The 25019-nt window shown below is 60.6% G+C and overlaps 1 protein-coding gene across 1 annotated transcript in view; it reads right to left on the reverse strand.

Moving 5' to 3' along the window:
* Celsr1 (cadherin EGF LAG seven-pass G-type receptor 1) overlaps window positions 1-24566 on the reverse strand; it is a 116493-nt gene extending 91927 nt beyond the window's left edge. Inside the window, exon 1 of the mRNA XM_076855446.2 lies at window positions 20957-24566. Coding sequence (XP_076711561.2) covers window positions 20957-24566 — 3610 coding nt within the window. The remainder of the gene's footprint in view (window positions 1-20956) is intronic.
* Window positions 24567-25019: the final 453 nt, after the last annotated feature.

A 25019-nucleotide genomic window follows, 5' to 3' on the forward strand; every position in this document is an offset into this window, starting at 1 on the left:
ACCATGGCGACCGGCAGCCCAACACAGGCTGCGGAGGGTTGATGGGTAACCAGGGGGACAATGACAGCGCCTCGGTGCTTATTCAGATGAGGGGGGCGGGCTGAATGGGAGCCCAGCACAAAGGCCACTGGCAAAATGAGGCAGGCTCCAGAAGCTTCCAAAGGGGTGTAAATGACACCCATAACGCTCACAAAAGAACAGGCGGCACCAGCCCACAAGGCCCACACCTGGGCTTTTGATCTCCTGGGGCATTTACAACAGGGCTTCTGTCCGATGTCACTTTTCTTAAAAAGTACTTTATAACAACTCTCGGGTCCATAACTGGGCCTTCAACTCTGGTCTCCAAAGGAGATTCACAGGGGGTCCCGCAGCCCTGGCTTTCGGAGGAGGCTGAAAGGGGCACACCTGTCCTGTGGGCACACCTGTCCTGCGGGCACACCTGTCCTGCGGGCACACCTGTCCTGCGGGCACACCTGGGCGTGCCCCCAGCAGAGCTGGAGATCGCCTGCAGGTGCCAGGCACCCAGATCCCTGGCTCCAGGCCCCCTTCCCCGCGCAACTAAGATGTACGTTTTTCAAAGATCCGACACGACCCCTTTGACATGTGCACCCCTCGGAGGAGAAATGACCAAACAGTCCTCCCGTGAACTGGGGGAGCGGCTCCCCCACAGGAACGGCCAAGTGTTCTGGATCCGTGGCCATGAGCTCCCTGGGCTTGACGAGAAAATGAAGAAAAATCAGGAAGTGGCGGGGGAGGCCTGCGGTGGGGGCCAGGTGGGGCCCTCCTGACCCAAGGAGCAGGAGGAACCGTCCCCTCCCACCGTCCCCTCTCCACCGCTGGCTTGGCAGCCGTCCCACAGAAAACCACGTTTCACTGTAAACTGGCAATGAGACCACAGCCACCAAGGGCAGCTCCGCAGGCCCTGGCCCTGCTCTGCAGACACCTGTGGAACAGGACCCACCACCCAGATGTCACATGAGGAAACCAAGTTCCCAGAGGCTGAGTGACAAGCTCCAGGTCACCAGGCAAGTGACACCCAAACTCCAGAGTCACATCACCACGACCTCCTGTCTCCCTGCCTTTGTGCCCTCGTCTTTTGATACCAGACACCAGACCTAATCAGGAGCGAGGGGCAGTGCAGGCGTCCCTGAGGGGGACTTGCTGGAAACTACTGAAGTGTCACGCTGGCACTCGAGAACCTTCGGATCTGGGAAACATTCCAAAATTTCGAAAAACTCCAGAATCTGGAACACTGACCCCGAGCATTCTGGGTAAGGGGGATGACCGACTGCACCCCAGGACACTTGACCGGCATCTGAAAGGCTCTAGGCAAAGGGCCCACCCCAGGTCCCTGCCAGGCAGGCCCCCATCTCTGTCCCTCTCTCTCCAGTAACAAAGTGGCCTCGGATGGGAGAGTCTCAGCTCAGCAATACCAAGAGGGTCAAGAGACGGGCCCTACAACCCCGCAGGCTCAGGGCCTGCACCAGGAACAGTGACGCTCAGGACTCCAGCGGCCAGTGAGCGCGTAAGCTGATGCTCTGCTGCTATCCAGCCAGGGGACACTGACCTTGTGCCCGGGGAGCAGGGGGCCCTCCCTGCCACCCTCTCCTCCCAGATGTTACCAGGGCCACAGAATGGGAGCCAGGACGCAGCCGTGTGTGCTCCTAAGGACAGTCTGCCCGGGTGGGCAGTTAGCCTGAGGCTCCTGCCCCCTTTGTCCCTCAAGGCACGCAGGACGTGGGGAGGACCCGACAGATGTCCTGCCCCGGGACGACTGGAAGCCTCTGAGACCTGCCAGAAGGGACAAAGTTAACTGTGGGTCCCACAGACCAGAGGCTGGGCGGTGCTCCTCACTACTCCTCCCTCTTCCCTGTGGTCCTCCAGCGGCCTGCGGGGGCTGTGTCACAGTCCCTGTGTTAAAGAACAGAGGACTCAGCTCTGCAAGGTCACACAGAAGCACGGACAAAACAGACTATCTTCCCACCACTAGAAATATCTAAGACTGACACGGTGAGGCACAAAAAAGGTCACCACAAGTTAAATAAACATGCAAACTGGGAGAAACAGACATGGACAGGAGCTAAGCAAGCTGACTGAACAAGTGGATCAGCAAGTCACAGAGAGAGAGAGAGAGATGGCCCAATAAAGGAGCCAAAAAAACTGTGCACTGTCCCTAAAGAGAGGCATGCAGAACAAAAAAGGTAGACATCTACTTAAAGGGCGATGATTAGAAAACACGAGAAAGATTTCTCTCTCCAACAGTGGAGAAAATATCAGGGAGGAGTCTTCCCACGTTGCTGGTTCTAGAATAAATCACCACAAACTGTCCTTGGCCCGGCCAGGTCATCCGCAGAAGGTGTGCGAGCTCTGGTGGCAGTCCCCCGGCCTCCGGGAGCCTGTTACTCAGAACAGCCTGGAAGCCACTCGGCTTCACAACGCTCCACACCAAAGAAACGGGGAACAAACGGCTCCTGACAGCACGCAGTGTCACATCCACACCAGGGACAGTGGGCCGGTGACAGAGCAGGAGAGGCAGGGTGTCTAGGCCAGGACGGAGTGCACAGTGATACAGGGTCCCAGCCAGTCACGCCTGCGGCAGATGGGACACCAAGGACACCCTCGGGAACGCCGGAGGGGACCCTGACGGGTGGGTTCTGCTTCATGCACTTCTGGGTTGGGAAGTTGGTAAGACTGCTTTAGGGTTTTGACTAATGAAAATCTTACGGACTTTTGTAAACAAATCTATTCCACCCAGTCTTGCTCCTCTCAAAAAAGTAGACAAATAAATAAGTCAGGCATCACTGGGGAGCACGCTCCCGGGCAGCCCCCAGGCACACTAGGGGTGTGGCCGCCACAGCACCCTGCGGGCTCCATAGCTCTGGCCACGGTGGCAAGCTGAACTGGGTGCTGACCGTCCAGCTGGAGGCCAGCTCTGCCTTTGAGGACGCCTGAGTCCCCAGGAAGCAGGTACTCCCAGGGTCTGGCCGGAGGAGCAGGGGGCAGGGCGGGGAGGGGCCAGGCTGGCTGGCTCTGCTTTCCGGCCCCTGGCCGGCCTGCCCTCCTTGCCCTCCCTGAGAGCCCTCCATTGTCTGGCATTTCTCACAAGCATGGCCCCTCCCCACCGAAGGACCTCGGCCCCTCCCCACCGAAGGACCTCACTTACTTGCCAAATTCCAACTGTCCCTCAGGCCCCTTCAAAGTGGCCTCCCAGGCTCCTCTCTCCCCTCCGCCTGGGCATCCCTCTGAGGCTGCCCCCACCATGTCCACCCCCAGGGGGCTTTCCTGGCCACCCCAACTCCACAAGCCACTCACGGCTCCTCTGACTGCCAAGGCTCTGCAGGATCCCCATTTGGAAGGAATTTAGAAATGGCAGATTTCTAAGAATGAGCCGTCCAGGGGTTTGTCAACACATGTCCCCTCGGTGACGGTGACGGGAAGCACAGAGGCACCTGCGGGTGAGGCTATTTTTAAACACAGAGTTTTCCGTGCCTGAGATCCCGGGACGGATGAGCCAGCTGTGCAGGCTCCAGCTGCGAGACTTCCACAGCCCCCTGCCCTGTGTGCGGGGCCTCCCGCCACAGGCAGGACGGTGCTCAGCTGTGCTCTGCTCTAACACCAAGGCCTGTCCTCTACCTGGTGCCCCCGTCGGGCCAGTCAGCAGCACCCCCACCTGCTCTGGGTGAACAGCTGGGGGGATGTAGACACCCTGCTCTCCCGTGACCAAGTCCTAGAGGGGACCCGACCCAGCCAGGGTCACAGACGCCACAGGAAGGGGTGGAGATGCAGCCTTCAGGTGGGCACTGAGTGACCCATGGCACCTGCCACGGTGGCCCCTCGCATCCTTCCACAGATGAGGAGAGGGGGCTGGCGGCAGGGGGCACACCCCAAGCCACACAGCCAAGTGGGGTTTGGCCCAGCCAGCCCCCTGCCTACCAGGAACCCACAGGCTACAGGTCGCTCTGGCCATGATCACTCTGTGCTTCACAGTGCCCCGGGCCAACTCCACCTGTCATCTGTATTGGGACCCTCGGAGACTTCCTCAAGGCCTCCTGGTGCTGGGGACTGTGCCAGGCCCAGGAAGGGGCTTCCCTCAACATACGGTCCAGCTCTGGGGTAGCTGTAACCGTGGAAAGAGGTCCAGGGGCATGGGTGACCTCTGGAGAGATTCTGGGTTGTCCCTGCTAGGTGGCAGGTACTACCGGCCTCTACGGTAGATGAAGGCAGCAACACTGGTCAGCATCCTGCAGTGCCCAGGAAGGCCCACCACAGAGATCCACCCAGCATGCACAGTGCTAAGGGGCACCCTGCTTGAGATGGAGGGCACACAGTAGGTCCTTTACTGACAGGCCCATCCGGCGAGGAACCAGGGACCCAGAGCACCCTCCCCCCCGCCCACGCAGCCTGATGCCCACTGGCAGAACTGGGCCTCACGCCTCCGCGGGCAAAGCCGCCTTCCCCTCCTGCACAGAGGGCACCTCAGGGCTGAGGGCACAGGTGGGGAGGGTGCTCCCACCAGGGGCTGGAGATAGGGGGTGGGGGCTGTCTCTTTCCAAGGCCAATGGGGACAGAAAATGAGAGAGGCACACAACACTGGCTCTAAAACTAGTGACTGGGCTAGCTCTGAATCCTCTGTGTCCAGCAGGCGAGGCAGCCCACGGGGCACCCTCAGAGTCCATCTCTGGCCATTAGGTGAAGTCCTACGAGTGAGGGTCTTCCAAACTGAGCTCCTTGCGAGAGGCAGAGCACTGTGGCCAGGGCTTCCCGGGGGTAATTAAAGAGAGCCAGTCCCACAAGCAGTCCTTGAGGGCCCCACTGTCCTTAGACAAAGGGCCAGCTCTTCAGCGGAGGGCCCCAGAGGTGCCTCCAATGAGCTCAGGGTGGCTCGTTGCCATGACAACCCCTGTGCCCACTGGGGCCTGGAGGGCAGCAGGAACAGCCCAGGTGCTGCCAAGACCCGTCGTCGGCCACACAGTGACTGCCCCAGAGGATGGAGAGGCTGCCTCCACAGACCAACGGCCAGTAGGGACTGTCTCTGGGCATGGGGACGCCTTGCTGTCTGTATTTTGGTATTACAGAATATTCCAGAGTGAGCACATTTACCGTTGGGAACAGAACAGACAGACTATCTTCATTCTGAGAAGCAACTTCACGACACAACATAAAGCTCTGACGAGTCAACACCTGGCGCTGCGCTTCTTCAGCTGGCGCTTCCAGCTCTGTTCTTACCTGGATGCACACAGCGCAGCCAGAGCCAGCTGGACGCTCCCCAGGCCAAGGGCAACTCCAGCACGCTGGACCAGCCCTGCAGTGTGAGGCTGGCGGGCTCACGGCTGGCGGACTCACGGCAGGTCTAGCCAGCTGCTGGGTGGCCCAGGGCTCCTGCCCCACGCACTCTCCCAAGGCCGTGAGACGCCAGCGGGGACCAGCGGTTTGTCGGGGCAGCCTGGCTCTCCCAGCAGCACAATGTGCAGCAAGTCACCCGCCTGTGCTAGCACGCCATTAGTCAGGCTGACCGTCGTGGGCATGCTGCCCTTCATTCAGTCAACATCACTGGGGGCACCTTGACCTTGGGCCAGGCTCCGGCAGCGCAGGCACCCACCATCCCAGGACGAGAGTGACTCCTCACAGTGCCCCACGCCCTTCGGGGCTTTGTGGGGTCTCCCAGGGGCTGTGCTGAGGGCAGGAGGGTCAGGACTGGTGAGGGGCCCTTCCACCAGGACGAGTGGCCTTTACAGCTGACGTGTGACATCAGCACCAAGAGTGGTCAGACACGTTGACCGCCTCTGTGCTCACTGCTCTGCTGGACACTAGGAGCATCTGCTGCTGGGCTGCATGACCCTGAGGAGGCTCATCTTTTACTTCCCCCAGCGCCAGCTCTTTCAGTTCCACCGCGAGCCTTCACCCCGCTGCCTCCAGGGCAGCCACAAGTCGTCAGGACGTCACTGGGTGCTGGGTCCCGGGAGCCTGGCCTCAACCTGACCAGGGCCCTGCTGCCAGGGCTCCGAGTGGGATGACCGGGATCAGCAGTGAGAACGCAGCGCTCATGCCCCGCTGTCGCCTCACCGGTCCAGCGTCCCAGTGACCAGCGGATGACCAGGCCACTGAGACAGGGAGTGACGTCCCTGAGCTGCATCTCCACAGCGGCCTCCCAAGATCCCCTGGCCTGGGCCCGCGTGGGGCTGCAGACCAAGGCTGCAGCGGGGAGCCGGACACACAGGGGGACACACAGGGGGACACACTGGGGGACACCAAGCAGCAGCAATGCCACCTGGGACAGCCCACAGCGGCAGGGAAGAGCGTCTGGCACGGCTGAGGGCAGGACTCTGCAACCTGCGAGGCTCGACCCCTCCCCAGGATGCTCAGTCCAACGTGCATCCCTGTCCGCAGCCAGGCACAGGGGACATGGTGACATGGGGAGGTCTGCACGGAGGCCGGGGACGCCAGCAGGCCTGGGCTTCAGCTGCGGCTTTCAGACCCAGTCCTCTGCCGTAAAACCTCAGGGGCAAAGGTGAACTTGGAGCCTTCAGCTGCAGGGGGGGGGGGCAGGAAGTGCTGGGAGCTAAGGTCTGAGACCTAACAGCCCCGGGACTAGGGACGCACTCCTAGGTTATCACAGACTGCACAAGGACCTGAGGTGGGACAGCTCCTTACTAGGTGCACACTGCCCTCCCCCAGGCCCTTGAGGCCTCCCTCCCACTGGCCCAGCTTGGAGAGGGCGCTGGGGGATGGGTCTGCAGAGTCCACCCCCCAGGCTCCAGGGCTGGACTCACGGCAGGAGCAGGGGCATCCCCGGGGTGGGGGCACGAGCCCTCAGGATGAGGTGTCCAGGGCCTGGCAGTGAGGCCGTGGTGGTGAGCCGGGGCTCCTCACTGGCGTGGCTCAGCCTGCCCGCCCCTGGGCTGGGTGCTCAACCCTGGGTCCAGCATGACACAGGCAGGCCCTCTGCTCAGGCCACCCTGCCCCCAGCTCTGGCTACCCACTGTCACTCCAACCCAGTTCTGAGGAGGGGGCCTGGAGGGACAAAGATGTAGCCCAAGGTCACCCCAACAGCATCTGTGCATCCTCTGGAGACCCCCCCCTGCCCCAGAAGGAGGATTGGCAAGGCCCAGCTCACCCCTCCCAGACCAGACTGACTCCTGGTCCCTCCCCCTCCCCCCTGTCAAGATCAGCCAAACCTGGAGCTCAGGGAGCAGCCACCTGCCCCGCCCAGCCTTGCTGACTCACTCCCACACAAGCCCCTGCAAGAAGAGGCCTGGGGCTCCCGCTCAGCCCAGGAGGCCTGCCGGCACCTATCAGCCCAGCCCCGGGCCTCGGGGAGCACCCCAGACCCACCTGCACGGCAGGGGTCCACTCCAAACTCACAGTCACCCACGAGGTGGCTGCGTCCTCCACCTCAGCCCCTCTCAGGTGTGGGCAGCAGCCTAACTCTGGCCAGCCCCTCCCAGACGGCACACCTCGGCCACAGCCTGTGCTGAGAGAAGGAGCTGACCCCCCACCCCCAGGCACCAGCAGGACACACCCTGGCACAGCCCAGGTGTCAAGCCACTTGGCCAGCCGGTCCTGCAGGCAGACTGTGGGCCCAGACCCTGCCCACGCACTGCCAGCCCCGACCAGGCAAGGGACCCAAGACCCCCACCTGGGCCCTCCCGGGGGGATCAGAAGAGCTGGGACCACAGCCCACAGGTCCCCCACAAAGGAGACTGCGAGCAGACACTCCCGAGCCACGTGGCCCAGGCAGGACGGCTCCCAGGTGTTTCACAAGCTAAATACAAAGTGGGGGCCTAACCACGGGCTCCTTTAAGGCTGCAGACAGGAAGCAAGGAAGCATGGCGGCCTGCCTCTCCCTGGAAGGGCAGCACTGGGAGGGCCGAGCCTGAGCCCAGGATGGTGGCTCAGGGCTGCAGGAGGTGCCCACTGGGGAGTCAACGGACAGGCCTCCCTACATGCATCCTCAGCACAGGACAGACCGTGACCAGCTCTGTAAGTCCTCCCGACTGGCAGGTACCTATCTGCAGGACAGTCAGGCTCCCGGCAGCCAGTGTGGGGTGGTCAGCTCCTGCCACAGGGTCAGCTAGACCATGCAGCCCATCTGCGGGTCCCCAGCACAGACCACCATCCACAATTGCAGGAATGAAAAGCCTTCAAGACAGTCTCCTTCAAATCAGGAGACAGTCATGGAGAACCTGGGTCCCAGCAAAAGTCAAAGAATCCTGGCGGCTGTGGAGGCACACTCTCGGCCACCAGAGAGGGTGACACGGACCTGCTCACGGGAATGCCCACGACAGCTCGCAGAGAAGTCACGACACGCTCTGTCCAAGTGGTGCTTTTGGAAAACACGGTCATGAACGCAGAGGGATAGCTGCTGGACCGCCTCCCGCGGATTATCACTCCTGGGGAGGCTGCAGGTTCTCTTCCCACCGTGGACAAGTCAGGACTGGGCCAGACTGAAGCCACGTGTCTCGGAGCTCCTCTCCACACAGGGGAGGCTGGAGGCCTGGCCGCTGCCTCTCCCAGGCCTCCCCGCTGGCCTGTGGGTCCTGGCAGTGGGAGCCCTGTGCTCACTGGGAGGGAAGGCCGCCTGCTCAGAGGCTGCAGGACAGCGGTGGGAGCAGGCTTCTAGGTGTCAAGCGTCAGGCCCTCCGCTCTCCTGGGCACGCTCGCCCACCCGGCCAGAGCCCGGGCTTCCTGGAGCAGGCCAGCAGGTGTGGGAGCCCAGGTCTAGGGAGGTCACAGTGCCAGGAGCCCCAGGAAGGACGCATCCTCAGGTGGGCTGCTGGGGAGGAGGCGAATGGGACCAGACACGCAGCAGGACCTCCACGGGACACCAAGGAGCGGCAGGACGTGACTCTGGCTCAGAGGTCACTTCTACAACATGGGCTTTGTCCTCTGGGCAAGGGGGGCCCGGGTGACCCTCGGCTCTGGTCCTGGGACCTCAGTGCTGGGGCTCAGGACAGGGTGGGGCCGGCCCCCCCAGCAGGTGTCCTCAGAGCTGGGCTCTGGGAGGGGAGAGGATTCCAGCCGGAGCAGGAAGTCAGGCTGAAGGAAGGCCTAGGCCCAGAAACGCCTGCTGCGTGCAGGTGGGGGCGGGCGGAGAGGGCAGCACGGGTCCAGCCCAGTGGACAGCAGGCACAGCTGCGCTCCCAGATACAGGTGAGGGAGTACTCGGCAGTGCTGCCGGGGCTCAGATCTGCGGCCAGGTGGTCAGGAGGGCCTTGGGCTCCCACCACAGGCCCAAGCCAGGGTCACAAAGCCAGAGGAGCCCCGGGCGGCCATGCAGGAGGCTTCATGGACAGCAGCAAGGGTGACCAACGGGGCTGGTTCGTCCACGATTTTCCATTTTAGCCCAGAAAGCCTGGGTCCTTAAATCCCTCACCCTGGGCAAGCGGGGGACCCCAGCAAGGCCCAGGGGAGGGAGGGAGAGCTCCCCAGGCAGCTGGGCCTCACCTGTGACAGGCAGGCGGGGCGGGGGCTGGACCCTGGGCCTCAGCCACCCTGCCCCTCAAGCACCGTGCAGTCCTACCGCCTTCCAGCCGGCCACCCCATGCCACCAAAACCAGCAACCCTGGTTGGAGAGGTCAGTGACATGACGTGACAATACCCTTCCAAGTCCTCAGAACAGACCAAAAGTGATGTTCAGCTTGAAAACTGCCAACTGGCTTTAAAAAAAAAAACCTGAAAATATACCATCTAAGGGTGTCAAAAAATGTCGTGAAACCAAACAGCGGTGACAGGGCACGACGCTGCCACTGCACTGAGCAGCACCAGGCTGGACGCGCTGAAATGGCCAGTCCTCGTGAGCCGTCAGTGCCACCTGAGCCCCTGAAGGACGTGGCCACCCAACCCAGGGACCACTGGGAAAGACTCACTTTTCAAATCTCTTCTCTGCCCCCTGGACCCCCCCCCCCGGGGCACTTCATTCTGCCGCTCAGCCAACCAGAGCAGGTCCACTTGCCCACCTCACAGTGGGCTCCCTAAGCCACCCTCAGGCCCTGGGCACCTCCCTGAGGCAGGGCAGGAAGCGCAGGCGGCTCACAGCGGCCATGCGGGTGGGGGCCAGCAGGCCACGGCAGGCGGCCTGCCCGGGCTGACCCTGCATGGCTCCCACCCCTCGCCCCAGACTCCCTGCAGCCCGTGCCACAGGCCCGCCCACCCACAGGGCCCACCCACAAGTGCTACTTGAGCCCTGTGCCGGGGCTGGCTAACCGTGAGACGCCCCTGTTTTCTAAGCAGGCCATAGGGAAAGACTGACCCAGGAGGCTGCGCGTCCATCAGAAAGCAGAGGCAGAGCCCCTGGAGGAGTGAAGGGAAACCAGAGTCCCCTGGCACCCCAAAGGCAGGCTTTCTCCCCAGGAGCCACCGCACAGAGGGGCAAAAGGCCCTCCCTAGCCCCCTGCCTCAGTCCCCCCTGCGAGTGCAGCCATCAGATACAAAGCCGGCCCTAAAGCTGGGCGTGGTGGCACAGGCCTGTCATCCCTGTGGCTCCAGAGGCTGAGGCAGGAGGATCTCAAGTTCCAGGCCAGCCTCAGCAACTTAGTGAGGCCCTGTCTCAAAATAAAATAAAAGTGCTGGGGATTTGGTCAGTGGTTAAGTGCCCCTGGGTTCAGTCCCTGGTATTAAAAAAGGAAATCTTGCCCCTGAACACCTGGCCCACTTTTAAACCACCCCATGTTCCCTTCTAGCTCAAGACATGTCAGACCCATGGCAGAGAAAAACAGGAGGGAAACGGAACCCTGCTGAAGGCCAGGGACTTCCAGCCAAACCAGGACCCGACGGCTGTCCCAACCCTAAAGCCACCAGCTGCCTGCCTCGGGGCCCGGTCTTCCCCAGAGAAGACCCCACCAGGCCCCCCTCACTTTCCTTCCAGCACAAGGCCGCGTCCAGGACGCAGAAGGGAGTCTCGGACGTGCACGCCCCGGCTCCCCTGCCTCACAGGGCGCTCACAGCCAGGTGCCCGTGCAACACGCCACAGCCCATGGCCTGGACTTCCCGTCCTGCACACACACGGGCACCCCTGACCTCTGATGGCCACGTGCTGGACGGACAGGAAGCCTCTCAGAACAATAAACCTGGATATTTTCCATTCTCTCTTCTTTGAAAATATGGGCACTTTCAAAGACATGCTAGAATTTTCCATGCGTAAGAGATCACCGAGTTGGAGAGGCGCCCCCACCCCGGCGACTGGGAAGCTTGGCTTCAAGCCACAATGTGTGTGGGGGGGTGCACCAACGTCCTAAAAATGCCCAAAGCTCACACACCGCTGTTCACCAGCCCCACAAGGCGCCTCCCACAGCCCACACCGGCACCCGATCATTTGATAGTTATTTAGGGAGTGGGGAGCCCACAGGACACAACCAACAGGGGCCTCATCCTGAGCAACACTCGATCTGTTCAGAGGACAAAGGAGCAGGGTCCCCGTGGGTCCCCGTGCACCACGTGGCTTTGTAACCAGGGAGACGGTGCTGTGTTTCGGGTGCTCAAAGGAGAACTGGGCATCTGATCTCGGCGCCTGCTCCTCTTCCTACACCCCAGGACCGCCCCCTCCACCCGCCAAGAGACGTCAGGCCAAACTGCCTAAAGGTAGCAAATGCCAAAGAAAAATGCACCCAAGCCAGCACCCACGCAGCGGTTTGGAACCAAGACTCAGTCCTGGGGGGAAGGGGAAGGAGCTGGGTCAGCAGCGACACAGAGGGTCAGCCCTGGAACACAGCAGCTGCAGGCTCACCGGCCACCTCCTCTCACTTCCTCTCCCCCGGGTGGTAGGTTCAGGAGAGGTACCCAGCACCGGGCCTCAACCCCCAACTCGTCTCCCTTCCTGGGCTGGGCTGCGAGACTTGGGACACCAAAGATCCAGGAACACCTGTCCCTAAGCCGGAGGTCCCAGACACAGCAGCAAGCCGAGGAGCCCCTCATCCACACGGGTGCCTCCGCAGGGTCCCTGCTGTCTCCCAGGCTTCTCTGTGAGCTCTCTGCATGCAGCTCGACAACCCGAGACCTTATCCACATACCAGGCACAAAAGAACTTATGTTGAAGAGTGTGTCGCCTTGGCTGTTTAGGATGACAGGAAGTGGTCAAGAGTTTGCAAGAACGTGCACAATGAAGAGACCTCAGCCCGGGAGGAGAACCCCAGAGGTGGGCTCTGGCCTCGGGACTCAGGATGGTGGGGCTGCTCGGCCACTCATGCTCTGGTCAAGACCGTACCTGAAACCACACAGCAGAGGACCCGCCCCCACGCCCCCGCCACCTGAGGTGCACCACAGTTTGATCCCCCAGCCCCTGAACTACCTGGGGCTCTCTGTCGCTGTGACTCTCCTCCACTCACATCGCAGAAACGGGCTCCCAGGTCCTTCTCTTGTCTGAGCAGAATGTCCTTGAGGCTCACCCACGTCACCCCAGGTTTGAGTGTTCTGCCTGTTGCGGCTTGGAAGGGAGGTGCTCCCCCCAAAGCTCATGAGTTAGGCAATGCAGAAAGTTCAGCAGCAAAATGATTAGGAGAGCCAGTGGAGTGATCATCCGGTGGACTGACGATCTGAAGGACTATTAGGTGGTGACTGCAGGCGGGGGGGCACAGCTGAGGGAGCAGGTCATTGTGGGTGTGGCCGTGGACTATATCCTGTCCCTGGCTCCTCTCTCTCTCTCTCTCTCTCTCTCTCTCTCTCTCTCTCTCTCTGTCTTTACTAGCTGCCGTGAGTGAGATGTTGCCTTCCACCCTGACGTTCTACCTTACCTCAGATCCAGAGCAACAGAATCAGCCAACCATGGATGGAACATCTAAAAACATGAGCCCCAAAGAAACCTCTCCTCCTCTAAGTCTTTTCCGGTGAGGTATTTTGGTCACAGAGACAAAAAGCCAACTGCACACCTGCTTCTGACGGCGCTGTGTGGGTGGACCACATTGGTCACCCGCCCTGTGATGGATGCTGGGTTGCTTCCACCTTGGTTTAAATTTTTTTAGTTGCCAATGGACCTTTATTTATTTGTTTACATGTGGTGCACAGAATCGAACCCGGGGCCTCACACATTCCAGGCGAGCACTCCACCACTGAGCCCCAGCCCAGCCCTGCTCCCACCTTTGACCATCCCGAACAATGCTGCCTTGAACACGGTGCCCAACTACCTCCTCAAAACCTGCTCCTCATTCTTCTGGGGACGTGCTCAGAAGCAGGCTTCCAGATCCCATGGAAAGTCTGCTGTTCCTTCTTCGTGGTGCGCCATGCTGTTTTCTTCGGCAGCCAAAAGCTTTATGTTCCCACAACAACACACAAGGCTCCCGGAGAGGTCTCTCCGTGGCTCCACCACACTTGCTGATTTCTGGTGCCCGGTGGTGGCGCCTCCTGTGGTTTTGATGTGCATTTCCCTAAGGAGGAGCCATGCTGAGCATCTTCACATGTGCTTCTTGGCCATTTGTTTTTCTTAGGGAAATGTCTATTGGAGCCATTTACCCATTTTTGAATCTCATGTTGTTTTCTTATTGAATCGTGGGTTCTTTATATACCCTGGATATTAATCCCTTAACAGACGCACAATTTACAAATGTTTCAGCTCCAGGAACCAAACCCGGGGGGCACTCTTTCACTGAGTTACATCCCCAGCCCTTTTTATTTATTTACTTTTTTTCCTTTTTATTTTTTATTTTGAGGCAGGGTCTAAGTTGCCCAGGATAGCCGCAAACTTGCAATCCTCCTGCCTCAGCCTCCCAAGTGGCTGGGATCACAGGCAAGTGCCACACACTCAGCTTCATGATGGTTTTTAAATGAGATGATTTCTCAGCCCCTGTAATGTACATGGGCAAGAGGAAGAGAGTATTCCAAACCACAGCCACCTCCTGGCTGGACGTCTGTGTTTCCAATCCTGTACCTAAAAAATTCAAACCTGGGGAAAGTAAAGAGAGGTCCTGGGAGATTCTGGTCCTTCCCCATCAGGCCCAGAGGGGGCTGGACTTACCTGGAGTCAGGCAATCAGCAGTGGGCAGCTGGGAGGGCCCACCCCAGGCCAAACCCTGGTGAAATCTCATGTCCCTCAGAGAGCTAGCGGTCATCCATGTCAGCGTCACAGCACATGTGAGAACTGCTGCTGGGACCATGGCCATGCCCAGCAGTGTCTGGCGGTAGAGCTGCACAGCAGCTGGCCAGCTTCACGCTGACTGTGCGCAATCAGCTGGCTGATCAGCGGTTACTGCCCTGTAAGGGAGTTCTTATCTCCCAATGCTAACACAGAGCAGGATTTTATTTGAATTAGTCGCTGTTAGTTTACCTTAACTGAGTGTCATTTAGATTAGATATGAAAAAGCTCTGAAACTGTAAAAACAAATACAGGACTGGGAGTGGAAACGGACTATGATAAAGAAGGAAAATTTCTGACGGATGGATAGATGGACATGGACGGAGGGAGGGTGCCAGACGGGGCGGGACGCAGCTCCCTGTGAGTGGCGGCTGGGCTCTGCAGCTGGAAGGCCCTCAGAGTGCGGCTCCACCCCTGCTCAGCCTGGACGCCTCACCTGGTATCTGCCTCCCCTGACCCCAGAAGCAGCCCCACTGACTCCTAAGGGCCGCCCCACACAGGGCGGGGGCTCACCTTCCTGCACCTGGTGCCCACCTGTCCTGCACACACCAGCATTCACAACAGCTCCACACAGAGACCCACAGGGACAGAGACAACTCCCCGAGATCCCCCCACCCACTGTTACCCCCGCCAAGCATCGCAGACACACCCGGGGCAGCCAGCAGCACAGGACCACGTGCACAGGACTCTCCGCCCTCCTGCTTCCTGTTTGGTGGTGGCTCACACTGGGCTCCATGCCCAGAATCCCTGAGCCTGTGCCCAAGGCTTTGGGCTGTCACCATTGCCCTCTAAGGCCTAGCCCTCAGTGGGCAGTGGACACTGTGGTTAGAGTACTAGATGCACAGGTCTGGGCCTGGTTCTGCCTTCCAACCTCAGTTTCTGAGCCTGACAATGGGTTTCTGTGGGATGATGCAGGCAGACCCCAAGCGGGTGCCCAGATAGTGGGCAGACCACAACCCAGGCAGGCAGCAATAGACGCCTGGCCAGAACAGCCTGCCTGGTGGGGCCCAGGAACAGCCCAAACACCCCACAGAGCGGTTCCTGGGCTACAGAGAAGCAGGACTGAGGATCCAGATGCAAGGGCAGGACAGCGGCCTGGCGCAGCTGCTAACGCTTGCTGTGCGCACCACTGATGCGGGCACCGCCGGCTCCCTTGGATCCCCACTTCCTGGTCTGGAAAATGGGGGTGCTTCCACCTGGATGGCAAAGCCCAGGAACCTAGGGTCACCTGCTCGTCCAAAGTTCACCTTTGTCTACAGTGTCCCAGGAAAAGCAGCTGCAAAGCCCCCTGCACTCCCCCCGTGGTGACAAACCACCTGTTCCAACAGCTCCCGGTTGTGACTCTCCACAGGGTGTGCATACGTCTGACATCTTGACCTCTGCAGGACAGCCCTGTGAACCAAGGGCCAGCAGCCCTCCCTGCTTCCAGGAGGGCCACAGAACAGGATACACTCCCAGCCCCCAAAAGGCCCCCAACTCTCAAGGTCCCCAGCACACTTCCTAGTGTCCCCAGACGGGGTTAAAACAGTGCATTGGGGGTGGCTGGAGGGAGGTGCTTTCCTGCATGATCTGCCCTGAAAGCAGGGGTGCGTGTCAAGTGACAGAAGCCCTGGCCTCCATCCAGGACCCCAAGAGACAGACTCTAGAGTGACAGCAGCAACACCTGGCCAAGTGGGGCTTCTCCCAGCTGTGGAATGTCACATCTCGAAAACTGAACGGATCACAGGTACGCACAGGTTCTCACCTGAAGCAAAAGTGTGAGAATCCAACTGTGGAGTTTCCTGAAAAAGGCCCATCCCCTGCCCCAGGGCATGTCCCCCCACACGGAGGGAGGGACTGAAGATGGCTCTTGGGGGTGTCTCTGGATCCCCTGGCAGGGCCCCATGCCTCTGGGTGACCCCACCCAGCTCATTCCAGAAATAACCTACAACAAATATTTGCTAAGTGTTCCCGAGAGCCAGGCCCCGGCCCGCGGGGAGCAGAGGCAGCCGGGGTGGGGGTGGGGGTGGGGGTGACCCTGCAGGAAGGAGCAGCCACTGGCCTGAGTTTGTCCCTGGGACCCTCACAGCCTAGAACCCGACCCCCTGGGTTTCCTGGGGTGACCCAGCACCCTTCCAAAAAGATCACCGAAAAGTACCGGGAAGACCAGGGAGTGTGACCCAAAGGGCCCCTTGACTCAGCCGCCTCCCGGTACTCAGGGACCTGATTCTGGACGCTGACATGAACCTGTGCTCGGGTTAGAGGACACTAAGGAAAACCACAGAAAACTATTTCCCGCGGGCTGTGAACAGCGAACACCTGGCCAAACTTGTGCATACTTTCCACATGCTCTGCCCCACAAGATAACATCTACCTCTGTTTGGATCTCAGCGCTGGCAGGGACAGAGGCCTGTGGCACCCGGCCATACACACGCCCCAGGCCCAGACGCTGCTGCCAGGGGCCCCACCTTCCACCTATCCCGCTCCTCAACCGGTGTCTGCCGTCGGGTAGGCCTACACATCAGCTCAAACCAAGCCGGCTCTTCGACGGTGACACAGGTCCTCCACAGAGCTCCAGGGCCACCAAGAACACCAGCCACCACCCAGGTGACTTCAGCAGCCCCCTCCTGCCCCTCACTTCACCTGGTGCTGCTGGGCGCCCTGCCATGGCGCGTCAGGCCCCCGTGGACCTGCACCCCTTCCTGCCTCCCAGGGCCCTGCTCCCCGCCCCCTCCAGGTCCAAAGACTCAGAGAAGCAGCTACCAGCAGCCCCCCCAGCTACACAGGGCTTGGCCACAGCAGGCCTGAGAGACCCTGGAACAATGCCCACCCCAACTCCAAAGAGGCCCAGAGGCTGCTGGTACCCAATTAGGAGGCACCTGCAGGGCAGTGGTGTCGCAGGGCGGGCCAGGATGCTGTGCACACTGAGCTCCCAGCTCCCCTCCCCGGCCTCTCACAAGGCGCCAGCACCTGTCCTCAGGCTCCCTAACTCCAGGGACCTGCTCCTCCTTCAGGAGCCCCCCCTCGGGCTCTTCCCCATGGGGTCAGTCCTGTTCTGGCCTCACACAGACCCTTTGGTCCTATGAATGGGAGCACAGTTGCCACCATACGCAGGTGTCCCCAGTGCTTCCTTGGTGTGCCCATTTCAGATGGGAGTAATGCCAGGTCCATCCACATCAGGAGGTGGCAGCCAAGAATCGAATGTGGCCCGAGAGGACAGTTCCCGGTCACTCCATGACCCCGCCACTGGCAAGTGCTTCCCCTCTTCACCCTTGCTTCATGGGAACCCCTCCAGGGGCCAAGCACTTGGCCCTGCTTTCTGTTCTCTCAGCCCAGAGACCAGCCCGTCAGCAACCACAACACTGTCCCAGCCTCCCAGCAGGTCCTACAGAACACGGTAGATCACTCCAGGCTCAAGGGATCCCTCCACCTCTGGTCTCCCCACAAGCTGTGCACCTCACACCCCCACGTTGCCACAAATTCCCACCCCCCACCCCTGCCACTGAAGTCAGCAATCTGTGTATGGCCAGGGCCATGCTGGCTCTCTGGGGCCACACTGGCTCTCCAGGGTCACACTGGCTCTCTGGGGCCTCAAAAGGGCTCTTGGGCCTTGTGCACAATGGATGCTCAGTAAGTTAAAGTCACTCCTGCTTCTAAAACATATGAGCAAGCAAGCGGCTGTTCTCCAAAGGCGTCAGAGCCTTTATATGGTTAACCAGTCGCCAAAAGTGGCCCATGGTTTCTGTCCCTCAGAGAATCCAGCTCGACCACTGAGGTGATTCAAGACCACCAACCTTTGCCAACTGCGAGTTTCGGGGAAATGTGATACCTCCCATCCAGGCCGCGCCTGGCACAGCAGGCAGCCCGACTTCCTTGTTTGTAACCTTCGGTTTAAAAGTCCCTGTGATATCCTGCATTTAACTAGGCAAATACCTTTAAAACTTCACCCGACCTGCAGGACCGTCCACTTCCCACCAGAGCAAATGGCACACAGATTCCCAATCGTATTATTTCGCTGAGTTCCAACATTTTCTGACACATGTGAATGACTCACCGAAAAACCGCTTTTGCCCCGTGACACTGCCACACACCTGCACGGTGGGAGATGTGGGGACATTACCTTCCACGGCTGCCAAGTTCTGTGATGCACACAGCTTAAGAACCCACCCACAGGCACCCACATGTTCCAGGTGCGTTAAAAATGTCAGCGTCACTAAAAGACCAACGTCTGCAAGGGGCCACGTGGAGTTTTGCATCGGGTTCCCAGGCACACGACTTTGAAAAACACACGCAGCTTTTATAACCGTTCATGGGAAAAAAATCCCAGCCGCAGAAATCGAACACCTCATTCAGAAGTGTCACCTATGAAATGAACAACTTAATAGCTAATGGTATTTAAAAGATGGCAGCTATCTGAATTTCACTATATTCAGACTTCAAAAATTTACAAGGTGGGGGCTGGGGTGTCAATCAGCAGTAGAGCACTCCCCTAGCATGCGCAAGGCCCTGGGTTCCATCCCTAGGACCAGGGGAAAAAAATTACATTTTTTCCCAAAAAGTGTTTTGTCCTTGGGGGGGGGGGGGGCAACCCAACACCATCATTGCTATCCCTGGAGAATGAAGATGATCCCCAGGCCAGGCTGCAGGGAGCTGCCCCCCTCTAGCGCATGCCCAGGGCCCTGGCCCAGAACTATCCAGGCTGGCCTTCCTGCCCAGAGCCTCCAGGGCAGTAATAATGCATCAAAGACTTTAGGGGAGGCTGTAAAGCCTGCGCTGACAATTGCACCTCATTGAAAGTGGTTTCAGCTTGAATCAACAGCCTCCCGCAGGGTTCCTCACAAAGCCAGAGTCTGGAGGCTACTGGGATTGGTTGGGTCCCACAGGACTCTGCCATTAGGACCTGCGGGTCTCAATCTCCTGTGAGTAGCTTCTTGGGGGCAGTAAACAGTGTCCATGGCCTGGGGGTCACACAGCACACCAATATGACTACCTCAGGAAGCTTCTGACCTGGCCTGGAGTCATCCAGCTTTGGATTCCTCAGAATTGTTCCCACAGGGAGGAGAGGGGGGCGTGAGGGGCGGCTCGCTTCATTCCGATCCTGGTGCCCCATCACTGGCTGCACAGCCCTGAGAAGGTCACTCAGTATCTGTGCACCTACCTCAGTGTCACCGAGGAACAAATGACAATGTGACTGTGAGAGTTTGGAAAGCTCCTTACAGCCGGAGACCAGCCTAAGGTAACTGTCATGTGGGGGTGTCAGTGCACCAAGCCCCAGATTTCCTTGAGGGCCAGTCGGCCAAGGACCCAATGGCCGTCGAGACGCAGTGTGCAGCCTCCACCTCCCCTCAGCGGTGACCTGGGTTGTGCACCCACCTGCTGGGAGCCCTCAGTAATCCGCCTCCACCTGAACCCTGCTCTCTACTCACACAGGGGCCCGCACCGTGGACACCACACAACACCGTGGACACCACACAACACCCTGTCTCAGCACACACCTGCTCCCACTAACGCACCGTGTCCCCTGAAAATACACCCAACCCTACTATCTTGCCAAGTTGTTTCTACACAGGCCAAATTTTCCACTCCATCAGATGAAGAGGCGTGGGGGTGCAGGGTACACGAGGAGTACCCACAGTCTGGTTGACAGTCTGTCCCCCAGAGCCTGCTCCGTATTCTTTACACACTTTCACGGCATCACAAAACCTGAAGTGGTCACCAACAGGGTGACTTTGTGGCCAGAATCTATGCAGAGGTGTCACATGACTTCAAAACCAACCCTGTGAGACCAGATCCTATGAGGAACCATCTGTCCCCTGCCAACTCTCTACGGACAAACAGCCAGCGGTGGAAACTCTGCAAAGTGAATTTTCATTTCTCCCAGGACGCCCACAGCAACACTGTATCACAGTGATCATTTAAACAGGGACCCAAAGGCCCACAGGACCCTCTGGGCAGTATCTTGGTCTCATAAATAAGGCCACCTGCCTGCCCAGCTGACTACATCCACAGTGGGTAGGCAGACAGGCCACCTCACAGAGCCACCAGAGGACCCTTCCTTGTCCCCTCTCCCCTGCCCAATCCTGTCTCCCCACGACTCCAAACTCCCACACCCTCTATGGTCCTCCTGTCCTCGGTACCACAGGCTGGGCCCCTGCAAGTGCGGGATCAGCAGCACGCAGGGCCCGCGCTTCGCCACCAAGCCACTGGTAGCTGAGCTGAGACGCCTCTCCCTTCTGCCCCCAAGCCCAGAGCAGGCAAGCAAGGTTCTCATCCCGGATCCACCACTAAGATGGGCGGCCTCTGAAATAACTCCCAAATTACAAGCCCGCGTCCAGAGCCGGAGCCAAGATCAAACGGAGTTACACGTTTCAAAGAGCTGCACAGAGGCGGGAACACACACGTGAGCCGAGCTGTTATTATCTGGAGGAGACAGAAAAGCAGACCAAGGGAACTCCAGCCGTATTACAGGGTGACTCAGGGAACATCAGCAATTTCCAACGGTCCCACCCGGGGACTAATTGGCACATGGGGCAGGCAGTGACCTTTGATCCCTCAGACAACCCTGCCTGCAGCGGGCTGACTCAAGGACATCACTCAGCACACCAGACGACCCAGATAACCCTGAGGCCAGGTTTTAATAGCACAACTGGAGAAAAGCCCTGAGAAAGCCTGCACTTGAACTTCAAGAAGCCCAGGCCTGCTCCTGGCAAAACTGCTGAGGAAAGCGGAGTGCTGCCTCTCCCCCGTGCTTGGCCTGGCGGGCAGCATGCCCCCAACCTGCAACTAGAGGCAGCACAGGCCCCAAGAATTGCCCAGGCCCTGCCTGAATGGGCCCTAGCATGCCCAGCGGGGCCCTTGGCGGGCCCCCGCAGCTCCAGGCAGCCCACAGGAAGGCCCTCTTCCTCCCCGGCCACTCACCCGACACAGACACTTCCATGAGTGCCTCCAGCGGCCGGTTGTTGTCCAGGTCCCGACTGAGCTGCAGCTCACCCGTGGCCGGGTCCAGCAGCAGCAGGGTCAGCTCATTACCCTGCAGGAAGGTGTAGTTGAGGCTGTCCGACAGGTCGGGGTCGTGGGCTGGGATGCGGCCAATCACACCAGTGGGGAAGCTGTTGGACTTGTTGGTGACATAGTTGTTGAAGAGGATCTGAAAGTCCGGCAGCTCAGGTGGATTGTCATTCTGGTCCAGGAGGTGGACACGCACTGTGGCCCGGCTCACCAGCGGGGCCGACGTGGCCTGCACCACCAGCACATAGTCTCTCTGGACCTCAAAATCCAGCTCGACCAGGGCTCGCAGGTCCCCACTCAGCAGGTCCAGCTGGAAGACCTCTGGCACATTGCCCTCCACGATCTGATACATGATCTGGGCATTGGGGCCTTCGTCGGGATCGCTGGCCCGTATCCTCGCCACCACTGACCCCACTGGGCTGTTCTCTTCGACAAACAGCTCCAGTTCATCCCTCTCGAACACAGGGGGGTTGTCATTAATGTCCAAGACAGACACCTGGATGTCCACAGAGGCACTTAGGGGAGCAGGGCTGCCCCGATCCACAGCCAGAGCCCGGAGGTTGTACACAGCCACATTCTCACGGTCCAGTCGGCGCTGGGTACGGATCACACCTGAGGTTGGCTCAATGTAGAAGTCCCCATCACCATCATCCCCGCCCTGGAAGGTGTACAACAGGCGGCCATTGGGGCCCGAGTCCCGGTCAGTTGCAGAGACCTGGAGGACACTGGTAGATGGGGGAGCATCCTCGAAGACAGAACCCTGGTAGAAATCTCGCAGAAACCTGGGTACGTTGTCATTGGCATCCAAGATGAGGATCTCCAGGGAGGTGGTGTCTGACTTCTGAGGGATGCCGTTGTCCTGAGCAGTGATGGCCAGTGTGTAGGCGGCCTGGTCCTCATAGTCCAGCTCCGTCATGGTGTAGATGGTTCCAGTGTCAGGGTCAATGCGGAACTGTGGCACGGGGTCCTCCAGCACGTAGGTGATGCGGGCATTCTCCCCCGTGTCTTCGTCGGTGGCACTGATGGTGGCAATGGAGGTGCCCACCGGCCGGTCCTCACTAACACTCACGGTGTAGTGGGAGCTCTGGAAGACCGGCCGGTGCGTGTTGGCGTCAGTGACGTTGATGAAGACCTGCGCGGTATGCGAACGCGTGCCGTCAGACGCGGTCACCGCCAGCACGTACTGCCGCTCCTGCTTATAGTCCAGCGGCAGCGCCAGGGTGATGAGGCCGCCGCCGCTCTGACTGCTGAGCGCAAAGCGGTTCCGCGTGTTTCCGCCGGTGAGCTGGTAGGTGATCACGCTGTTGGCGTCGCGATCGCGGGCCCGCAGGGTCAGCACGCTGCTCCCGACAGCTGCATCCTCATTCAATCGCAGCTCGTACGTGGGCTGGGTGAACACTGGGTCGTTGTCATTTACATCCAGCACCGTGATGGACACGCTGGCAGAAGAGCTCATGGGCGGCGAGCCATGGTCCACTGCCTCCACCCCAAAGCTGTAATGTTCCACCTCCTCCCGGTCCAGCTCTGCGCACACAGTGATCCAACCCGAGCTATTGTGGATCTGGAAAGGGAAGTCCAGGGTGGAGGTGGGGTCCTCAGAGCCAGCACTGCCGCCCCCCAGGGCAGCAGAGGCTGTGTCCACCAGGCGATACCGCAGACGGGCATTCTCACCAGAATCTGCATCAACCGCCTGAATGTGCAGCACTGAATGGCCCAGAGGCACGTTCTCCAGCACAGCAGCCTGGAAGGGGCTGCTCACAAAGATTGGCGCGTTGTCATTAACGTCCAGCACCTGCACAGAGACCAGCCCCGAGGAATTAATGAGGGGAGGCCGGCCCCCATCCTGGGCCTTGATTCTAAGTGTATACTCCCGAATGGCCTCGAAATCCAGCGGGTTGATCACATCCAGGCTCCCGCTCAGAGAATGCAGGTAGAACTGCCCCTTCAGGTTCCCACTGATGATGCTGTAGTGTATGGCCGCGTTCTGACCCTGGTCCCTATCAGTGGCCTGCACACGCAGCACAGCCGTGTTCACCGCCACGTCTTCGGGCACCTGAACCACATAACGCTTCTCACTGAACTGAGGGTAGTTGTCATTTTCGTCCTCCACTAAGATGTGCACGGTGGCCGTCGCGCTGAGCGGGCCTGGGTTGCGTCCCTGGTCGTTGGCCTCCACCAGCAATTGGTACTCAGCCGCCTCCTCCCGGTCCACCACTGCCCGGGTGCGCACTACTCCCGAGCGTGCATCAATTTCAAAGACGCCACCCGCACCCTGCAACAGGCGGTAGCGCATATTGGCATTGGAGGGCGCGTCACCATCGGTGGCACGAATGGTCAGCACCTCGTAGCCCACTTCAAGGTTCTCACGCACACGCTCGCGGTACTCAGACTGCTCGAAGACCGGGCTGTGGTCGTTGGTGTCGCTAACTGTAACGGTGAGGTAGGTGGCGGCGGAGCGCCGTGGCGAGCCGTGGTCCACGGCACTAACCTTGAGCACATGAGTGTCCTTGGTCTCGCGGTCCAGCGCGCGGGCCGTGCTCACCGCGCCAGTGGCAGAGTCGATGAGGAAGTAGCCATTGGAGCGCTCGTCGAATAGCGCCTCCATCTGGTAGGTCAGGCGCCCCGCCTCACCTTCGTCGGGGTCCAGCGCACGCAGTTCGATGACCAATGTACCCGCTGGCTCGTTCTCGGGCACCGACACCTGGTAGCTGGGCAGCGGGAACTGCGGACTCGTGCTGCTGCCGGCTCCCCGCCGGGCCCGCCGCGCAGCTCCCGCCCTGGCCTGGGGCCGGATTGGAGACGGCGGCGGCGGCAGCGGCGACGCTGAGGGCGTCCCCGCGGTCATCTCCAAACCCTGCTCAACCTGGACGGCGCCGGCCGCACGCTGCAGGGCGCACAGGAAGCGCAGGCTGGCCGAGTCGCCCTGCGGCAGGCAAAGGAGGCGGCGCGGGCAACGGGACCCAGATCGCGGTGGGCAGCTGCAGGCGGGGAAGGTGGTAAGGACTGTGAGCACCGAGTTAAATGGAGCCGCGCTGCCGCCAGGATCCGGGAAGCAGATAGCCCTGCTGAGCCCAGGAACCGAGCGCAGTGTCCACGCTCGCAGCTCCGCACCGGGGACCGATCGGCGCCGCAGCCGGGAGCCGCAGCCGGGGCCGGGGGTGCTCGCCAGCAGCAGCGGGCTCTGAGCCGTCTGGGCGCCGGGCATGGCCAGACGGACCTGCAGCGGCAGCGGCCGCCCCAACAAGCGCGCGCATCCCCGGAGCCCCGCGTCCAGCCCGCGCCGCCGTCTGGTCAGCAGCCCATCGCGGCTCACGTCCAGCAGTTCCCGCAATGCCCGGGGCGTGCGCGCAGCATCCAATGCGTAGGTCCAGCCGTGCCCGAGCGCAAAGGCGCGGGCCCTACCGGGCACGCGCGACTCCCAAGCAGCCGCTGGTGGCCCCAGAGCCGGCAGGGCGGCAGCGGCGGCGGCGGCGGCCAGGAGCACCAGCGCGGGCAGCACGGGCGGTGGCGACGGCGCCATAGCCCGGAGCCCGAGCCGGGCGCCCGAGCACAATCCATGCACCCGGCGCACCTCCGCATCCACCCGGCGTGGCCGGGGGGCGGCTCCCGCGCGCCCGGTGCCGGGCCCTCGGAGCGACCCGCACCCTGCCTCCCCGGGGGCCCAGACGGTGACACCGGAGGCCACGCGCCCGGCCTTCCCCGCAGCTTCCACTTCGAAAGCACTTTGCGAAAGTTTGCGAAGTTGGTTTCAAGATGGCTCCTCCGCCGTCCCGGGAGGGCGCCGCGCATCAACCTGCGGCAGCAGCGGCTCCAGGCGGCTCCAGGTGGCCCCGGCGCGGGCTCGGCCCGGCGGGCGTGGGAAGCGGGGCGGGCCCAGGCGGGGCGGGGGCTGAGCTCTGGAGCGGTCTTCGCCGCGCCGCTGCGCGCCTCGCAGACCCTGGCGGCCGGCTGCTGCCTGGGCGGTGCGCTGGGC

The sequence above is a fragment of the Callospermophilus lateralis genome, chromosome 4 (assembly GCF_048772815.1).
Source record: "Callospermophilus lateralis isolate mCalLat2 chromosome 4, mCalLat2.hap1, whole genome shotgun sequence".
NCBI lineage: Eukaryota > Metazoa > Chordata > Mammalia > Rodentia > Sciuridae > Callospermophilus > Callospermophilus lateralis.